The sequence below is a fragment of the Rattus rattus genome, chromosome 3 (genome assembly GCF_011064425.1).
Source record: "Rattus rattus isolate New Zealand chromosome 3, Rrattus_CSIRO_v1, whole genome shotgun sequence".
NCBI lineage: Eukaryota > Metazoa > Chordata > Mammalia > Rodentia > Muridae > Rattus > Rattus rattus.
Window position 1 is genome coordinate 206225336 of NC_046156.1, and position 16504 is coordinate 206241839.

Below are 16504 nucleotides of genomic sequence, written 5' to 3' on the forward strand. Positions count from 1 at the left end.
ATTCTCTCATTGGGCGCCCAGGTTTAAAGCTGGGTGTCCACAATTTTTTTTTAAAAGACCGGAAGTGGAGTCACTGAGAGGTAGGGCCCGGAAGTGGCTGTGGTGTCTTTCCACTGGCAATGCTATTTTTCTTGCGCTTTCCTCTTCTTTTCTTTCTATGTCAACCTCCTATAGTTCTCGGATCTTAGTTTTAAAGCTGCTTTGTGCGTGTTTTTCACCCGGTCTGTGACCCCTGAGCCTTTTGTTTGTGGATGTCAGGTTTCCCCAAGGTGAGCACCTGTTGGGCTCCCTCCTAAGTTTCTCTTTTTGTGTCTCGTGGAATTTTCAGTAGTGAGAGGCTCATTGGAAATAGGCCGTGTTGCTGTGTGATGTAGATTTGTATTCAGAAGGCTGCGTTCTATATGATGATCCACCACCCCCTCCCACCAGCCAATACTGGACTTTGCTGGCTCGCCTCCCTTTTGGACACTCTGAATCCGGGTCATAGACATTCTAGGCCCTGGACAGAGGGAAAGAACTCTGGTAGCTACTGGAAAGGAATGGCCCATTCCTAAGGGGAAGAATTGGCTAATATAAAACCACTGGGTGAGACACTCTTTCACTTCTGGTTTTCTTTATGAGTTTTGTAGATACGAGGAAGGTGTAATCTGATGTGTTCAATTTTATATGAGTTCTTGGAATGATTCTGAAGTCCATCACTTTCCTCACTGTTCCTAGTATATCAAAATTATGTGTTTAAATAACTGCCCCCCCGCAATATGGTTCTAGTTTTTATTCAGAATGTTACCCAATGTTACATAATGACCTAAAAGATAAATAGAAAACATTAGTGAAGGACACTGATGTGACATGCTGATTTCTGAGCTCTATTTAGCTGAATCATGAGAATCCAGCGCTTATGGCATCACAATATGTTTACTCAGTGCTATGCTATATGTGATTGTTGTTTATTACTGCATGGCATCCAAGATTTTGCTTGAAATCATAACACCATTTTTAAAATCAGTTATACTCAATTGCTATATTCATTGGTCCAATACTCAAAGTAAGGATCTGCATCTGAGTGGTATCAGGAGACTGCAGCAGAAGAAGGGATGTTTCTTTGAGTATTTTAATGGGAGGCTGGAGATTAGTCCAATAGGAAATGATTGTCATTGAATAATCTCAAAAATAGTATTTAAGTTAACTAAACATAAATGTTCCCAATGTAGTTGTAGAAAATATGTACTTCAGCTCCGTTTGACACTTAAGGTTGACCTTTCTTCATGAGGCTATGCTTCAGGCTCTAGTAAAGAGAAAAGGAGGCTAAGGTTGTTGAAGATAGCAATTGGTTTGTTGTACTTATGGATAATTTAGGCCATAGTTTCTTATATATCTCAGTTTCTGAATAGTAGCAAATAACTTGTCAATTGTTAAGATATTCATAGAAGTACATGGTATCAGGAGGTAAAGTTGGACATGTGTGTATATTATTTATGATATTCATGTAACATAGCAAATTAATCTAACAGTAAGACCTGTGGGGGCAACTGCATGGCGATTAGGCACACGGAACCCTTGATTTTGAATTTTGTTGCAAGTGAATGATAATCACAATTTCAAATAATTTTTCTTTATTTCCTCTTCTGGTAGCTCTGCTGTGATTTTCATTTCTAATCATCATGGGACATTTTCCTGCTAACAGTAGAAATTGACTGTGTTATTCCATTATGTAGACATTGTCTTCTCTGCATGTGGAGGAATGTTTTCAATCTTCATGTCATGATATCCACAAAGTTGTATATAAAATGAGAAATTTATAGTTCTCTGTAAAAGTGTAGTTAGCTTTCCTCACTGTTTTGGGGATTAAATGAATAAATGCATATAAATAATTAATTGATAAATAGTGTTATAGTGTTCATTCAATTTTCATCCTTGGGTGGAGGGCTAATGATGGAAAATGTTTTGATTGTTAGATGTTGTTTTAGTTAGGGTTTTACTGCTGTGAGCAGACACCATGACCAAGGCAACTCTTATCAGGACAACATTTAATTGGGGCTGGCTTACAGGTTCAGAGGTTCAGTCCATTATCATCAAGGAGGGAACATGGCAGCATGGCAGCATCCAGGCAAGCATGGTGCAGGAGGAGCTGAGTTCTACATCTTCACCCTAAGGACGCCAGGACCAGATTGAGCATCCTCAGGCAGCTAGGAGGAGGGTCTCCAAGCCCAACCCACAGTGACACACCTCCTCCAACAAGGCTATACCTTCTAATAGTGCCACTCTCTTGGATGAGAATATGTAAGCCATCACAGATGTTATTTACACAATAAAAGGTTTAAAATTAATTTGGTTTCTTATGCTGCCAGACCACTTTCTCTACATTTTCCATTTTTTTTAATTTCTGATATTGATAGTGTTTGAGGGTTTTTTTTTAAATTTTAGTTATCCATCTTACTTATTGGTACTCATTTTTATTTATCATCTATCTACCATATCTATGTCTATTTGTCTATCTATCTATCTATCTATCTATCTATCTATCAATCTATTATCTTTCTTTCTTTCTATCTATCTATCTATCTATCTATCTTTGTGTTTTCTCTAATTCACAACCAAATACATAAATTAAAGGTAGGTTCTTTTGGTTTTGATTGCTACCTATTCTCTTCCCCCATGACTCCTAGATAATGACACATACGTTTTGTTTGAATATTACCAACACTGATATATTACAATAAACCCCGGATTCTACTTGCAAGTCACAACTTTTCGATTGCTGTTCTTATTGTCTTAGATGTAATCTTTGAGTTAAGGTGGTGCACTCAGAATCCTACAACCTAACATACTTTTGAGACATAATTTTAAAAAGCAGGAATCTGACCAATTTTGTGACACAAAGACTGAAAAAAGAAACAAAAAGTGGGAACTACTAAAACCTCTAATTCTGTAACATAGGGTTTATTAAGGTCAAGCTGTTTATACCTCTTCTATTTTAATTTAAACAGAGTCAGGATGTTCTCACATAAGATACCACCAGTCCAGCTCATGTATAGTCTTTCCTAATTGAAAAATATGCTCAGAATTGAAATCCAATGAGATCATGTGTGGAAAGGGAATAAGACTTGCCCTGCCTACCCCAAACCTCTAATAACTGTACCTATTGCCTGTTTATCAATGGCAAACAAGAGAATGAGCAACACTGGGGTACAAGTGAAATGAGAATCACTACTGGGGAGCAAACCCTGTACAATATTGCAAGTTGTTACTACCTACAGTTGAACCATATACACAAAAGTCTAAGAATATAAACTATCAATATTTAACAGTTCATTTAAACAACAGCAACTTTGTGGGGTTTTCTAAACTGTTCTAATAGCATATGAATACTTTAATTCCTAATTAGATGAATAATTACATATTTAGCTTCCAGGCACTGTATCTCTGAATCCACACCTCTAGGAAGAAGTCATAACACCCTCGTGAAAGATTTTGTTTTGTGTTCTGTTGGTGATCCATTTGCAAGCTGAACTGAACTGTTATACCCAAACCTTAATAAAGCCCTATTCTCCTTCAGAAAAGTATAAGTGCTAGGGTCTTCTGAGCTTTGCAGATCAAAACCAAACATCCAAATAAACAACCAAAAATGAAACAATAACAAAAAATCCACACCTCTCCTACAACAGTTTGGGAAGATGGCTCAGTTAGTAAGAGCATTTTGACTATAAGCATGAAGACCCTAGTTGAAATCCAGCAACCACTATTAGTAGCAGGACATAGCTGACTGTCCCTATAAGCAAAGCATTCTGGGGTAGAGGCAAACAGATCCTAAGTATTCTTTGGCAGAAAGTCTAACATAAAACATCAGCTTCTGCTTTAGTAAGAGACCCCTGTTAGGCAATAAGAAAGAGAAAGCGGGGAATGGAGAACGCAAGAGTACGTGCAATATTGAAGACACAACGAGATCTGTTCTGGCCTCTGCATAGGTGACATGGGCTCATGTGTGTTCATGTACCATACATACCACACACAAAAGTAAATACAATGAGATGTTTGATATAAATCTGCCTTTTTGTCTAAAATTCTGTATGTACCTGTTTTTGAATTTTTAAAAATGTGATAAGGCTGTAAAAATCTGTCACCATAACTTTGCTTTAAAATTACATTTTCTTTTCCTTTTTTTAAAAAAGTAAAGTCTAGCAAAAATAGTATAAGCAAGAATCCATTCATAGATTTTTAACATCTGGTTCTATATAGTAATTTTTATTCTGAATCCCATCAGTCCATTTTTCTTGACTAGGGGACCACTTAAGTATTGCTTCATTAGAAACTTGAGTTTATCCCTTTCTCGTCTGTATGAACAACTCCTTGGCAAAGCTGCAGAATTTGGACACCTGCAGTCCAAGCAGCTTGAAGAGAAGCCATCACTGACTATTAAGAGAAGGAAAAGAAGCTCAAGTTCCAAATGCTGTTATCAATGATACAGTGTTGTAACTAACTTGAGCTGACCTAAGCGTTGGCTTCTGCCATGGTCCTTATCAGCATCCAAAAGGGCATACAAAATGCTTTGTAAACTAATTTAAAAAGTGTCTTGTTTATTCAGAAGCAACTGTGAATGGTATTTGTTCAGACCAAGATCACATCAATTGCGCACCAGCCAACAACGTATTAGTCTTCTAAGAGAGAGGCCATGTATCAAAGACACAAAGTACTAAAGATAAGCTTCTCAATTCTCAACTGTTCTGAGTTCTCAATAAAGCTACTGATGTACAAATTGGGGTGGGACCCAAGTGGTTCCACCTGCAGGCTCCTCTTAGATCCCTGGCTTTGGCTGAGAGAGGTGCTGATACTAATGTGCCCTTTAGTACTCTTAGGAAACAAAACATGGGCTCTATTATAGCCTCAATCAGTATCTCTGAAGAGGATTCCACTCATTTTCTCCAAGTAGTTCTGGGGCAAAACACTGGATATTTCTGTGTACAAGGCTCGTAGGGACAAAAATATAGGTTGATTTGCTCTGAGTCTTAAAAGAATTTTGGAGTTTCTCATGTGTTCTTGTGGTTGATTCTCGGATATTTTTATTTGATATTTAATGAGAGGGTAGTCTTAGTAAAGTGATGAATTATTTAAGCAATTAGCTGAAATGTAGATTATCAAGACCTAATTTAAATATATTTTCGAGTTCCTGAAGCACAGATTACTTACAGGATACAGAGTTATCATATGTGAGTGGGCTTATTAATGTGGGTATCACTTAAATATGGTTCACATGTTCTTACTTCACCAGCGCGTATACTAAATTTGGAATGGTGTGTTTCACAATCCATCCCAGTTCCAAACTTAAGTACTCAAACAGCATTTCTTTAAGATAAAATTAGCTTAATTTTATGAAGTTTTAAATTAATGAGAAAACTGGAAGATAATTAGACTGTCACATTTAAAATATAGTTTAAGACTTGATATGATCTCTAGCTGTCATTTGAACCTTATTGAGCTTTAAACCCTTTATGTTATTGTGAAATAATGTGTAACTGACAGGCATCTGGAATATTGAATTTTAAATGACTGTCTATATTTAGGAATTTGTTAGTGATCCTAAATATGAAATTTAAAAAGCAATGGAACAGCCTGCTTTACAAGTGCTGGATTTTTCTTGCAGAGTTAATGCTAACACTACCCATGGCTCTGCAGGTGTGTGTGAGAAAAAATGATTGTTCATGTGTGTGTGTGTGTGTGTGTGTGTGTGTGTGTGTGTGTGTGTGTGTGTTTGTACATGCATATCTCTATGTGTCCTGCTGTGTAAATGTTTTGGTAAAAGTCTATAGAAACAAAATATGGCATTCCAAAAGTACTTTTAATAACCTCACCCCCAAATACAAAATAGAATGTTTTTCTTTTTGTTTGCTTCCTTTTGTTCATCAGTGTGTTGGTGTGTATGCATGTGCATGTGTGTGGGCATGCACCTGAAGGCTTGAGATTAACAACCTTGGATGTTATTTGTTATTCCTCTGTCTGCATTTCTGAGGTAAGATCTTTCATTAGATAAGGCTGGCTGGCCACTGAGCCCCAGAAATCTGATGGTTTCTGACATGCTTCTGTTGGAAGCACTTTATCAACTAAATTCTCTCCACATTCCCCAAGTTGGGGTTTGAATCCACATGAATTATGTGCTCCTGAGTTAGAGAGGTAGCTCATACAATTGGTTGTCTAGTACTCAAGTGTCATTGGGTTCTTTCCCTAGCACTACAGAATACTGGGTATGGTGTTGTATGCTTATGATCATAAAAAATTGAGAGGTGGAGGCAAGGAATTCAGATCAGTTCAAAGTCATTCGCAGGTTCATAGTCAACTCAACTTTGAAGACACAGAGAACTCCATGACATCTGGTCTCAAAAAAAATATGCTCTTAACTATAAACACTGAATAATAAAATTGGAGGAGACACTAGAATATAGAAAAACTTCCTTATTTACAAAAAGACAGGAAAGTAGCCAAAGATTCCATTCAGTCCCCAGAAAAATTACAATAGTATGGTTTTAGAAACAGAAAAAATAAATCCGTATGGAAGCTTAATTGAATATAATAAAGGATTCAGCAATTTATTCACACAGTTACAGTCACCTGGTTTTCCACACAGATCAAGAAACATACACTGGAGGAAAGATAGGATCTTTAACAAATCATAATGTAAAACTGGATTTGTAAATGTAGAAGAATGAATCTGCCACCCTGTCCCACACTGGATTCAAAATGGGTAAAAGATTTTAATGGAAGAACTGAAACTCTGAAGTGTTAGGGGGAAAGAGTGAAAATCTTTCAAGATGTACCTATAGGTAAAGCTTTCTGAAAATGACTCCAACTCAGGAAGTAATCCCAAGAGCTGAGATTGCAGTAAATTCAAATGCTTCTGCAGAGCAGAAGAGACTAGAGAATGAAGATACAGCCCCAGGTTAGGGGAAGACTTTTGAGAGCTATACATTTGATATAGGATTATTATATAGAGTATAAAAGAAACCAATAAATGCTAAGAAGCAAGACAACCCATTTTCCAAATAGAGAATGAGATTTAGAGATCTCAAACGGTGAAGAACAAATGAGCGTTAACATATGGGTGAGGAACAAATGAGTGTTAACATATGGGTGAGGAACAAATGAGTGTTAACATATGGGTGAGGAACAAGTGAGCATTAACATATGGGGAAGGTTCCACACCTTTAGCCACCAGGGAAGAGCCTTTCCTTTTCTTTCTCTTCACTTATTCTATGTTATCACAAAGAAAAAATAAATGGTTATGGGAGTACCAGAAATAGTAAACCCTTGTAAAACTACTGATGGGATTGTAAATTAGTGGAGGCATTATGGAAATAAGTTCTTGCTTTCTTCAAAAACCTAAAAACAACTGCCATATAAGTCAGGTATATCCACCCTGTTACATACAGCAAGGAGGATAAATCACTATTCCACAGAGATACTTGAACATCTATGCTTTTTTCTTATTGGATATTTTTTATTTACATTTCAAATGTTACTGACATTACCCTACACTGGGGGCTCCAGTGTTGGCAGGACCAAGCACTCCTCCTCCCATTGGTGCCCAACAAGGCTATCCTCTGCTACATATGCAGCTGAAGCCATGGGCCAGTCCATATGTAATCTTTGGATTGTGGTTTAGTCCCTGGAAGCTCTGGTTGGTTGGTATTGTTGTTCTTATGGGGTTGCAAACCCCATCAGCTCCTTCAATACTTTCTATAACTCCTCTAATGGGGACCCCATTCTCAGTTCAATGGTTGGATGAGAGCATTTGTCTCTGTATTTGTCATGCTCTGCTAGAGCCTCTCAGGAGACAGCTATATCAGGCTCCAGTCAACATGCACTTCTTGGAATCAGCAATATTGTCTGGGTTTGGTGGCTATCTGTATATGGGCTGGATCCCCAGGTGGGGCAGCCTCTGGACGGCCTTTCCTTCACTCTCTGCTCCATTCTTTGTCCCTGTATTTTCTCCTATGAATATTTTTGTTCCCCTTTCTAAGAAGGACTGAAGCATCTTTACTTTGGTCATCTTTCTTCTTGAGCTTCATGTGGTCTGTAGGTTGTATCTTGGGTAATCCAAGGTTTTGGACTAATATCCAGTTATCAGTGAGTGAATACCAGTAATTAATTTTTTTTTTTTTTGTGATTGGGTTACCTCACTCAGGATGACATTTTCTAGATCCATCAATTTACCTATGAATTTCATGAAGTCATTGTTTTTGATAGTTGAGTTATATTCCATTGTGTAGATGTACCACATTTTCTGTTTCCTTTCTTCTGTTGTAGGGCATCTGGGTTCTTTCTAGCTTCTGGCTATTATAAATAAGGCGGCTATGAACATGGTGTAAAATGTGTCTTTGTTGTATGTTGGAGCATCATTTGGAGACCCAGGAGAGGTATAGCAGGGTCCTCAGGTAGTGGAATGTCCAATTTTCTGAGGAACCTCCAGACTGATTTCCAGAGTGGTTGTACCATTTTGCAATCCCACCAACAATGGAGGAGTGTTCCTCTTTCTCCACATCCTCACCAGCATCTGCTGTCACCTGAGTTTTTTAATCTTAGCCATTCTCACTGGTATGAGAATCTCAGGGTTGTTTTGATTTGCATTTCCCTGATGACTAAGAATGTTGAGCATTTCTTTAGGAACTTCCCAGCCATTCACTCTTCCTCATCTGAGAATTCTTTTTTTAGTTCTGTACCCCATTTTTAATAGGGTTATTTGGCTCTCTGGGGTCTAACTTCTTGAGTTCTTTGTATATATTGGATATTAACCCTCTATTGGATGAAGGATTGGTAAAGATTTTTTCCTAATCTGTTGGTTGCTGTTCTGTCCTAATGACAGTGTCCTTTTTCTTACTGAAGCTTTGCAATTTTATGAGGTCCCATTTGTCCATTCTTGATCTTAGACCATAAGCCATTAGTGTTCTGTTCAGGATCAAGTGACCTTAGGTATATGGGTTCATTTCTGGGTCTTCATTTCTATTCCATTGATCTACCGTCTCTGTAGCAATACCATGCAGTTTTTATCACTATTGCTCTGTAATACAGCTTGAGGTCAGGGATGATGATTCCCGTAAAAATTCTTTTATTGTTCGGGATAGTTTTGCTATCATTTTTTTTTGTTATTCCAAATGAATTTGCCAATTGCCCTTTCTAACTCTATGAAGAATTGAGTAGGAGTTTTGATGTGGATTGCATCAATTCTGTAGATTGCTTTTGGCAAAATGGCTATTTTTACAATATTAATCTTGCCAATCCATGAGCATGGGAGATCTTTCCATCTTCTGAGATCTTCAATTTCTTTCTTCAGAGACTTGAAATTCTTGTCTTATAGATCTTTCACTTGCTTTTATAAAGTCACACCCAGGTATTTTATATTATTTGGGACTACTATGAAGGGTGTCATTTCCCTAATTTCTTTCTCAGCCTGTTTCTCCTTTGAGTAGAGGAAGGCTGCTTATTTGTGTGAATCATTTTTATACCCAGCTACCTTGCTGAAGGTGTTTATCAGTTTTAGTAGTTCTCTAGTGGAACTTTTGGGGTCACTTAAGTATACTATCATATCATCTGCATATATTGATATTTTGATTTTTTCCTTTCCAATTTGAATCCCTTTGACCTCCTTTCATTGTCTGATTGCTCTGGTTAGGACATCGAGTTCTATATTGAATAAGTAGGGAGAGAGTGGGCAGCCTTGTGTAGTCCCAGATTTTAGTAGGATTGCTTCAGTTTTCTCCATTTAGTTTAATGTTAACAACTGGTTTGCTGTATATTGCTTTTACTATGTTTGGATATGTGTCTTGAATTCCTGATCTTTCCACGACTTTTATCATGCAGGGGTGTGGAATTTTGTTAAATGCTTCCTCAGCATCTAATGAGATGATTATATGGTTTTTATCTTTGAATTTGTTTATATAGTAGATTATGTTGATGGATTTCCGTATATTGAACTATTCCTGCATCCTTGGGATGAAGCCTACTTGTTCCTGATGGATGATCCTTTTGATGTGTTCTTGGATTAACTAAACAGAGTCAAAGAGAAAGTAACAGAAGTTATGAGCATCTATGCTTTTTTCAGTGGTGTTCACAGTGGTCATGTTATAGACCCTAGGGAATCTCTCAACAGATGAATATATAATATGTGACAATCAGCCATAAAGAACAAAATTATGTCATTTCCAATAAAATGAATCATTGGGGATCATCATATTTACTGAAATAAGCCAGACTCAGACAAATATCTTATTTTCATTCATTTGGGAACCCAAGATTTTTATATAGATACACACGCACACACACACACTCACACAAACACATGCACACATGTATGCACGCATGCATGTGCACAGACACCATACACACACAGGGGTGGGGGAAAGTGAAAGGGCAGGAGGACATGAAGCAGATTCAGGACTCCTAGGGAAAGGACTGGAACTGGAAATGGGAAAGGGGAGAGAGATCTAGAGATGAAAATGGATATGGTCAAAGTACAAGATACACATGTATGAAAACACCTATGAAAGCCACTGCTGTGTGCCTTCAATATACAGCAATACAAAATACAGCAACCAAAAGTAGCACTAACCCAGCTTAAGATAAAATGTGGTTTCCCTTTGGTTACATGTAACCTTTACAGGTTGAATTGGTGTGTAGCAATCTTCATAGGTTTTACAAACTGAAAAAGAAGGTAGGATTCTGTACTTGAGCATTCTAGCAAAATATGCATTCAAAATTGTAAGTTTCAGGTCTGAAAACCAAACAGACAAATAAGAGACTTCATTAAATTTGACTACATTAAAATGCATGCAGAAACTGTCATTTATGTATGCATATTCTGCTAACACTTTAACAGATTAATCTCATGTGTTCAAAAAGAAAACAAAAACAAATTCTGTGAATCGCTAACGATACATGTTTTTTGTGATTCATTTCAAATACTAGTAATCATATTTATCTAACAATTTTCAAATTCAACTCTTACTATCAAGTGTCTGACTAGTTGATATAAACGTAAATATTCACAAATTTCTGATGTATTTTGGAATTAATTGCATCTATGCAAAAAAAAAAAACCCACAGTATAGGAAATAATTTGAACAAATGAAGTATCTGTTATATTTAGTGGTCATAATATCAAGGGTTCACTTAAGTGTTTTTTTAAATATATTTGAAGTGGGATCAATTATTATTTCCATTGATATCTTTTGGAAGAACGTTATTTTTCCTAGTACAGGTAGAAATTACTTAAGTATCGTATCATTGTGGAGGAGTTGCATACTTAATTAGGTATTTTTCTTTTAATTTTGGATGCACAAATCATTGGAACCATTAGATAGGAACTTTTCAAAGACTTTTAGTGACAGAATCACATAGAGTTTACAAATGTATTAGTCCAAGGGGACAAACTACATAGTCAATTTCAACAACATACATAATTTCAGCAACGGAAATATAAAATTTCAGTCTTATAAAAACACCACGAATCAATATTAAAAACTGTATGTGCATAGGCTGTAGCAAGGTGTAACTCAGAAAATAAAATTTGTTGAGAAATTTAAGCTGAAAACAAATTTGGTAATGCAAGACTCATATTACTGACCAAAATAAGTGCATTTTGATGAATTATGTTGATGAATTATATTTCATAGATATATTTATTTAAAATAGACACCAAACTGAAGAAATGAAAACAGATTAATAACACCAGTAAGAAAAAAGAAACTAAGTGAAAACATTGTCAATGTTGAATACAGGAGTATATTCATATTTTATAAGTATATGTAAAGAGCCCCACACCCAGTACTTATCAGAGGATTTGAATTAAAATCACAATATGATGTTAGAATTTGTCTACCCACGTGGCTAAAATGAACCAAAAGGGAAATAGTTGTTTAGGACCTTTATACATCAGTCACGATTTCGTACAATTTTTAAAGGATCTTGGCTGTATAGTACCCAAACTGCATACATGATATCTTCTGTTCCAGCAGTTCTATTTGAAGGAATGACCCATCCCTATGCAAAGGCATTTGTAGAGTGTCAGTCCAGCTGTGTTTGTAATAGTGAAGACCTGTAAAGTTCCAAACAGCTGTCACTAGAAAACAATAATAAATTATATCAGTTTGATTAATTAATGTTATGAATGATGTATAACTATAAATATAGTGTGGATAAAGATCTCAAATATGCTTTTCAAAGAGACCATTTCTTTGAGAGAGGAGAAGATCTATGAACCCCTGAGGACAGGGAAATATAAAATTTGCTCATGTTGCTATAGTAATTTTATTTAGCCCATCAGTTTGGCTGATTATTTGCCCTTTAAGAGCTTTTGCTTTTCTCATCTGTAAAATCTGTGAGTCACTGTCGAGCAAAACTAAAACTTCTGAGTTCAGTGAATTTTTTTTTTCCTTTTTCTTTTTTTCGGAGCTGGGGACCGAACCCAGGGCCTCGTGCTTGCTAGGCAAGCGCTCTACCACTGAGCTAAATCCCCAACCCTGTGAATTTTTTAAAAAAATATTTATTTATTTATTTTCTATATAGGTACACTATAGCTGTCTTTAGACACACCAGAAGAGGGCATCAGATCCCATTTCAGATGGTTTTGAGCCACCATGTGGTTGCTGGGATTTGAACTCAGGACCTCGGGAAGAGCAGTCAATGCTCTTAACTGCTGAGCCATCTCTCCAGCCTCAGTGATTGGCTCTATTATACAATATTTTACTTTTATTTCTTTAGAGTCTGTATAGCTGAAAGACAAGGATAAAATGTCTCATCATTGGATTATTGTAGTTTCCTTTTATATACTGATTCTGCTGTTTCATTACAGGTCATCAGAAATGGAAAGGAAAGTCAGCAGAATCTCTCTGGCTTCTGAACCCAATGTAACCTACTTTCTACAAGTGTCTTGGGAGAGGACGATAGGATCCGGTTTTGTTATTACACTTACGGATGGCCATTCGGCCTGGACTGCAAAAGGTAATCTGGACAACAATCCTGTTTCAAGTAAAAGTTAAATAATGTTCTGCTCTTCTGGCCTCTGGGACTCTTCAGGTTAACGTGCTTCTTCATAGAAACATGTCACATCAATACTCCGTGTTCCACGATCTGCATTTCCATGTTGCATATGGGTCCGTAATAGTTGATGCTGTTTTCCAGAATTGTCACTGTGTACAGTAGCTAATTCTGCCTGCTATGTCAGCTTTATTGTTTGAACATAATCATAGTTTTATAATGGCCTTTTTACAGAAAGATAAACAACACTTTTAAAGTATTTGTCTCCTCTTGGGACCTGGATAAAGCCTGGGGCTGAGAGTAGGTAGATTGTGGGGCCAAGAGAGAGATGCTGTTGGATCGTAGGTGTAGAGTCCTCCTGCTATGCTTTGGCTTCATCTAGTGGTTTAGCTTGAGTTTCTTTTGAATGCTTTTGTAATGTGTTTTAGAAAACAAAACAGACCCACACCCCAGTATGTGGGAATTGTGCAGTTTTATCATAGAGACTCGCTTTTGCAAACATTTTTACTGATCTTTTAAGCTGTGAATTGCTTCAAGTCATGTAGAACATGTGGCAGGGGCCCTCATTAGTGCAGGGGTAGCATGTCACTCTCATGTGGCACGCATGAGGGTAAAAAGGTAGAATTATGCTGTTTTCAAATACCAACATTTTAATGTTTTTAAGGATTAAAACAAAACCCTTTCTTTGTAGTTACATAATACAATTGCTTCTAGAGTTGTGGATGGCATATTAGATGAAAATTTAAGAATTTGTTTATTTCATCTGCCTTTTGTGGTAGCAAATGAGGAATGTTTACATTTGTATTATAGGAAAACAAAGGATTTAAAGTATGATGTGTGCAGTACTCCTTATGTTAAATACTTGAGATGTACCTTTCTTTGTACATAATACTAGTTGCTGACTGCTTCTGGCAGGTAGCAGTGAAGTGAGATTTGCTACATTTGCCCTATGGAGGGAGCATACCCATATGACAGGTCGTGTTTGAAAGCAGAGACAATGTGATGCCTAAAACCATGGTAATGGCTCAGAGTGGACCTTGGTTGACTGAGTGGACTCAGCAGACTGTATTTATACACACACACACACACACACACACACACACACACACACACACACACCAACGATAATTAGAGAAGAGAGTTTTAACTGTATAAAACTAGTCAGAAAGAAAGAAAACAAACTGATCATTTGACAGCTAGCATCTGTGTAGATGAGAAGCGCAGCCTATTTCTCACATTATATACTTCTACTGAATTCAGTGCAGTCTTGAGTTTGTCATCTAACTAGTGTAATCTAGTGTGACAGACTTGTGTCTCTCGCTGTACTCTTCGGTGGTGTGTGAACATTGTGCCTTCCTATAGTGACCACATTTCAAGCATGGAATTTTAAAGTATACCCTGTAATGATTTTATCTTCAAAATTATCCAATGGCATTTTAGATTTTACATATATTTTATGCCTTGCACCCATTTATATTTTCTTGTTTAACCAGTAGGGCAAATGCATAAGCACATATAAGAACATATCTTTATTTAAGAATTATTACATACATGTTATATGGTACATTACAGACATTACACAATTAAGAATATTGAAACAATTAAATAAATGAAACATGAAAATAGATTTCCTTCCTATGCCTCTTCCTGTGTTTTAGTTGTTGTTGTTCAATTTTGATTGATGCAACCTTCAATTATGTGTAATTTTTACTCTTTTCATTTAAGTGGAAAGGATGTGAGGTTTGTTTTAATCTCCCCCACACTAAGCCTGCTGATTTTTTTCCCATTAGCAATGCTTTATCTAATGAATGTTTGGGGACCTAATTATCATGTGGCCTGTCATCAGTCACTTCTGTATTACAGTGTTGTGTCAGAGGGTCATTTCACAAAGTGGGTTAATGATTGATGATCACTATGTCTGTGCCTTGTAAAATAATTGCTTCTGGTAGCAAGAAACATATCACCTATCTGCGGGATATCTTTATGTATATTGAAGATTAATTAAAACCTTACTAATGTTTTACTATAAAATATTTAGATTTCTGAATAATCTTTTAAACAGGTATTTTGTTAACTATATGTAATTAATACTACAGAACTCATAAGATTTTTGCTAACTATATGTAGATAATATAAAACCCGTAAGAAGGGCCTTTGTGTAAGTAGGTCTCCTATGTGAGGCCACCCATATTTCTAATGCTGTAAGGTTGGTGTCTTCCGCTCTTGACAGAGCATAGGCTGAATCTGTGTAGTCCTTACTTACACATAGGAACATTGTTTCAGTGTGTCTTCACCAATCTGAAAATGATGTCTGTGGACTCTCTGCTGGTCTGAGAATAGGTTCTCATTTTTATTTGTCCTCTCATCTTGTAATGAAGTGGTTTAGAACAATGAATGCATACAGATGTGGTCTTAGCATAAACATAAGCTGGGAAACAAGTTAATTTTCCAAGATTATGGTTTTGGAGTGGACAATGAAAATCTCATATTATCTTTAAAAATAGGGAATGCTTGTCATGCTTTAAATAGGGAATACTTGTCATACTTTGAAGACAGATTCCCTTTCACACAGGATGTTTTCTTTTGTTATGTTGAGTTTATAAATTTTAACTTACATTTTTAAGAATTTTATACATGAGTCCTATATTTCCATTTACACATCTCCCTGTCCTAATTCACTGTTCTCCTGTGCCTTGCCACTCCATCTCAAATGCATGTCCTTTTTTGTATGCATATATTTATTTATGTGTGTGTGTGTATATATATATCTCCTGCTGAGTTTGTGTATTATTCATATGTATGTGCATTTAGGGCTGACCACTTCTGGCAGCATAACGTATCAGGGGCTCCTCCCTGGAGAAGACTGGTTCTCCCTTCCTAGCCCCCATAAATTGCTTGTAGTTTTTCGTCCAGGAGTGTGGACTTCTGAGGTTCTTTCCGTCCAGGTTGGATGTCACCTGGCATTGCTGTTGTGTAGGTTGTCTTCAAGCAGCTGTAATATTGAGGTTTCATGGGCATCACTTCACTGAGATATAAAGAAGACACTATGTCCCAGCAAACATCCTGGTTTTCTGGCTCTTTGAAATCTGTCCATTCATTCTCCCTTGGTTTTCCCAGAGCCTTAGTTGTAGGGATTGTTGTAAGTATATCGTTGGCGATAGGCATGCTACAATCACTTGTTCATTGTATTTTGACCAATTGTAGATTTTTTTATTAAAATTACTTTTATTTTTTTTAGCAGTCCAGCCATTGCCCCCTTCCTGGTTCCCCCTCCCACAGTTCCTCAACCCATTCTTCTTCTTCACTCCCTCCAAGAGGATGTTCTGCACCCCCCAACCCCAAACAGAACTCTCCACTTGCTGGGGCCTCAAGTCTCTTAGGCACCTCTTCTCCCACCGAGGCTAGCCCATGCAGTCCTCTGCTGTGTGTGTGTTGCGGACCTCGGACCAGCTGGTGTATGCTGCTGGTTGGTGGCTCAGTGTCT

General features: G+C 37.0%; 1 protein-coding gene across 1 annotated transcript in view; it reads left to right on the forward strand.

Moving 5' to 3' along the window:
* The first annotated feature begins 6 nt into the window (after nt 1–6).
* Xrcc4 (X-ray repair cross complementing 4) overlaps nt 7–16504 on the forward strand; it is a 214916-nt gene continuing 198418 nt past the window's right edge. The window contains exons 1-2 of the mRNA XM_032899059.1: nt 7–80; nt 12836–12984. Of these exons, the coding sequence (XP_032754950.1) occupies nt 12846–12984 (139 nt within the window). The 5' untranslated portion in view covers nt 7–80; nt 12836–12845. The remainder of the gene's footprint in view (nt 81–12835; nt 12985–16504) is intronic.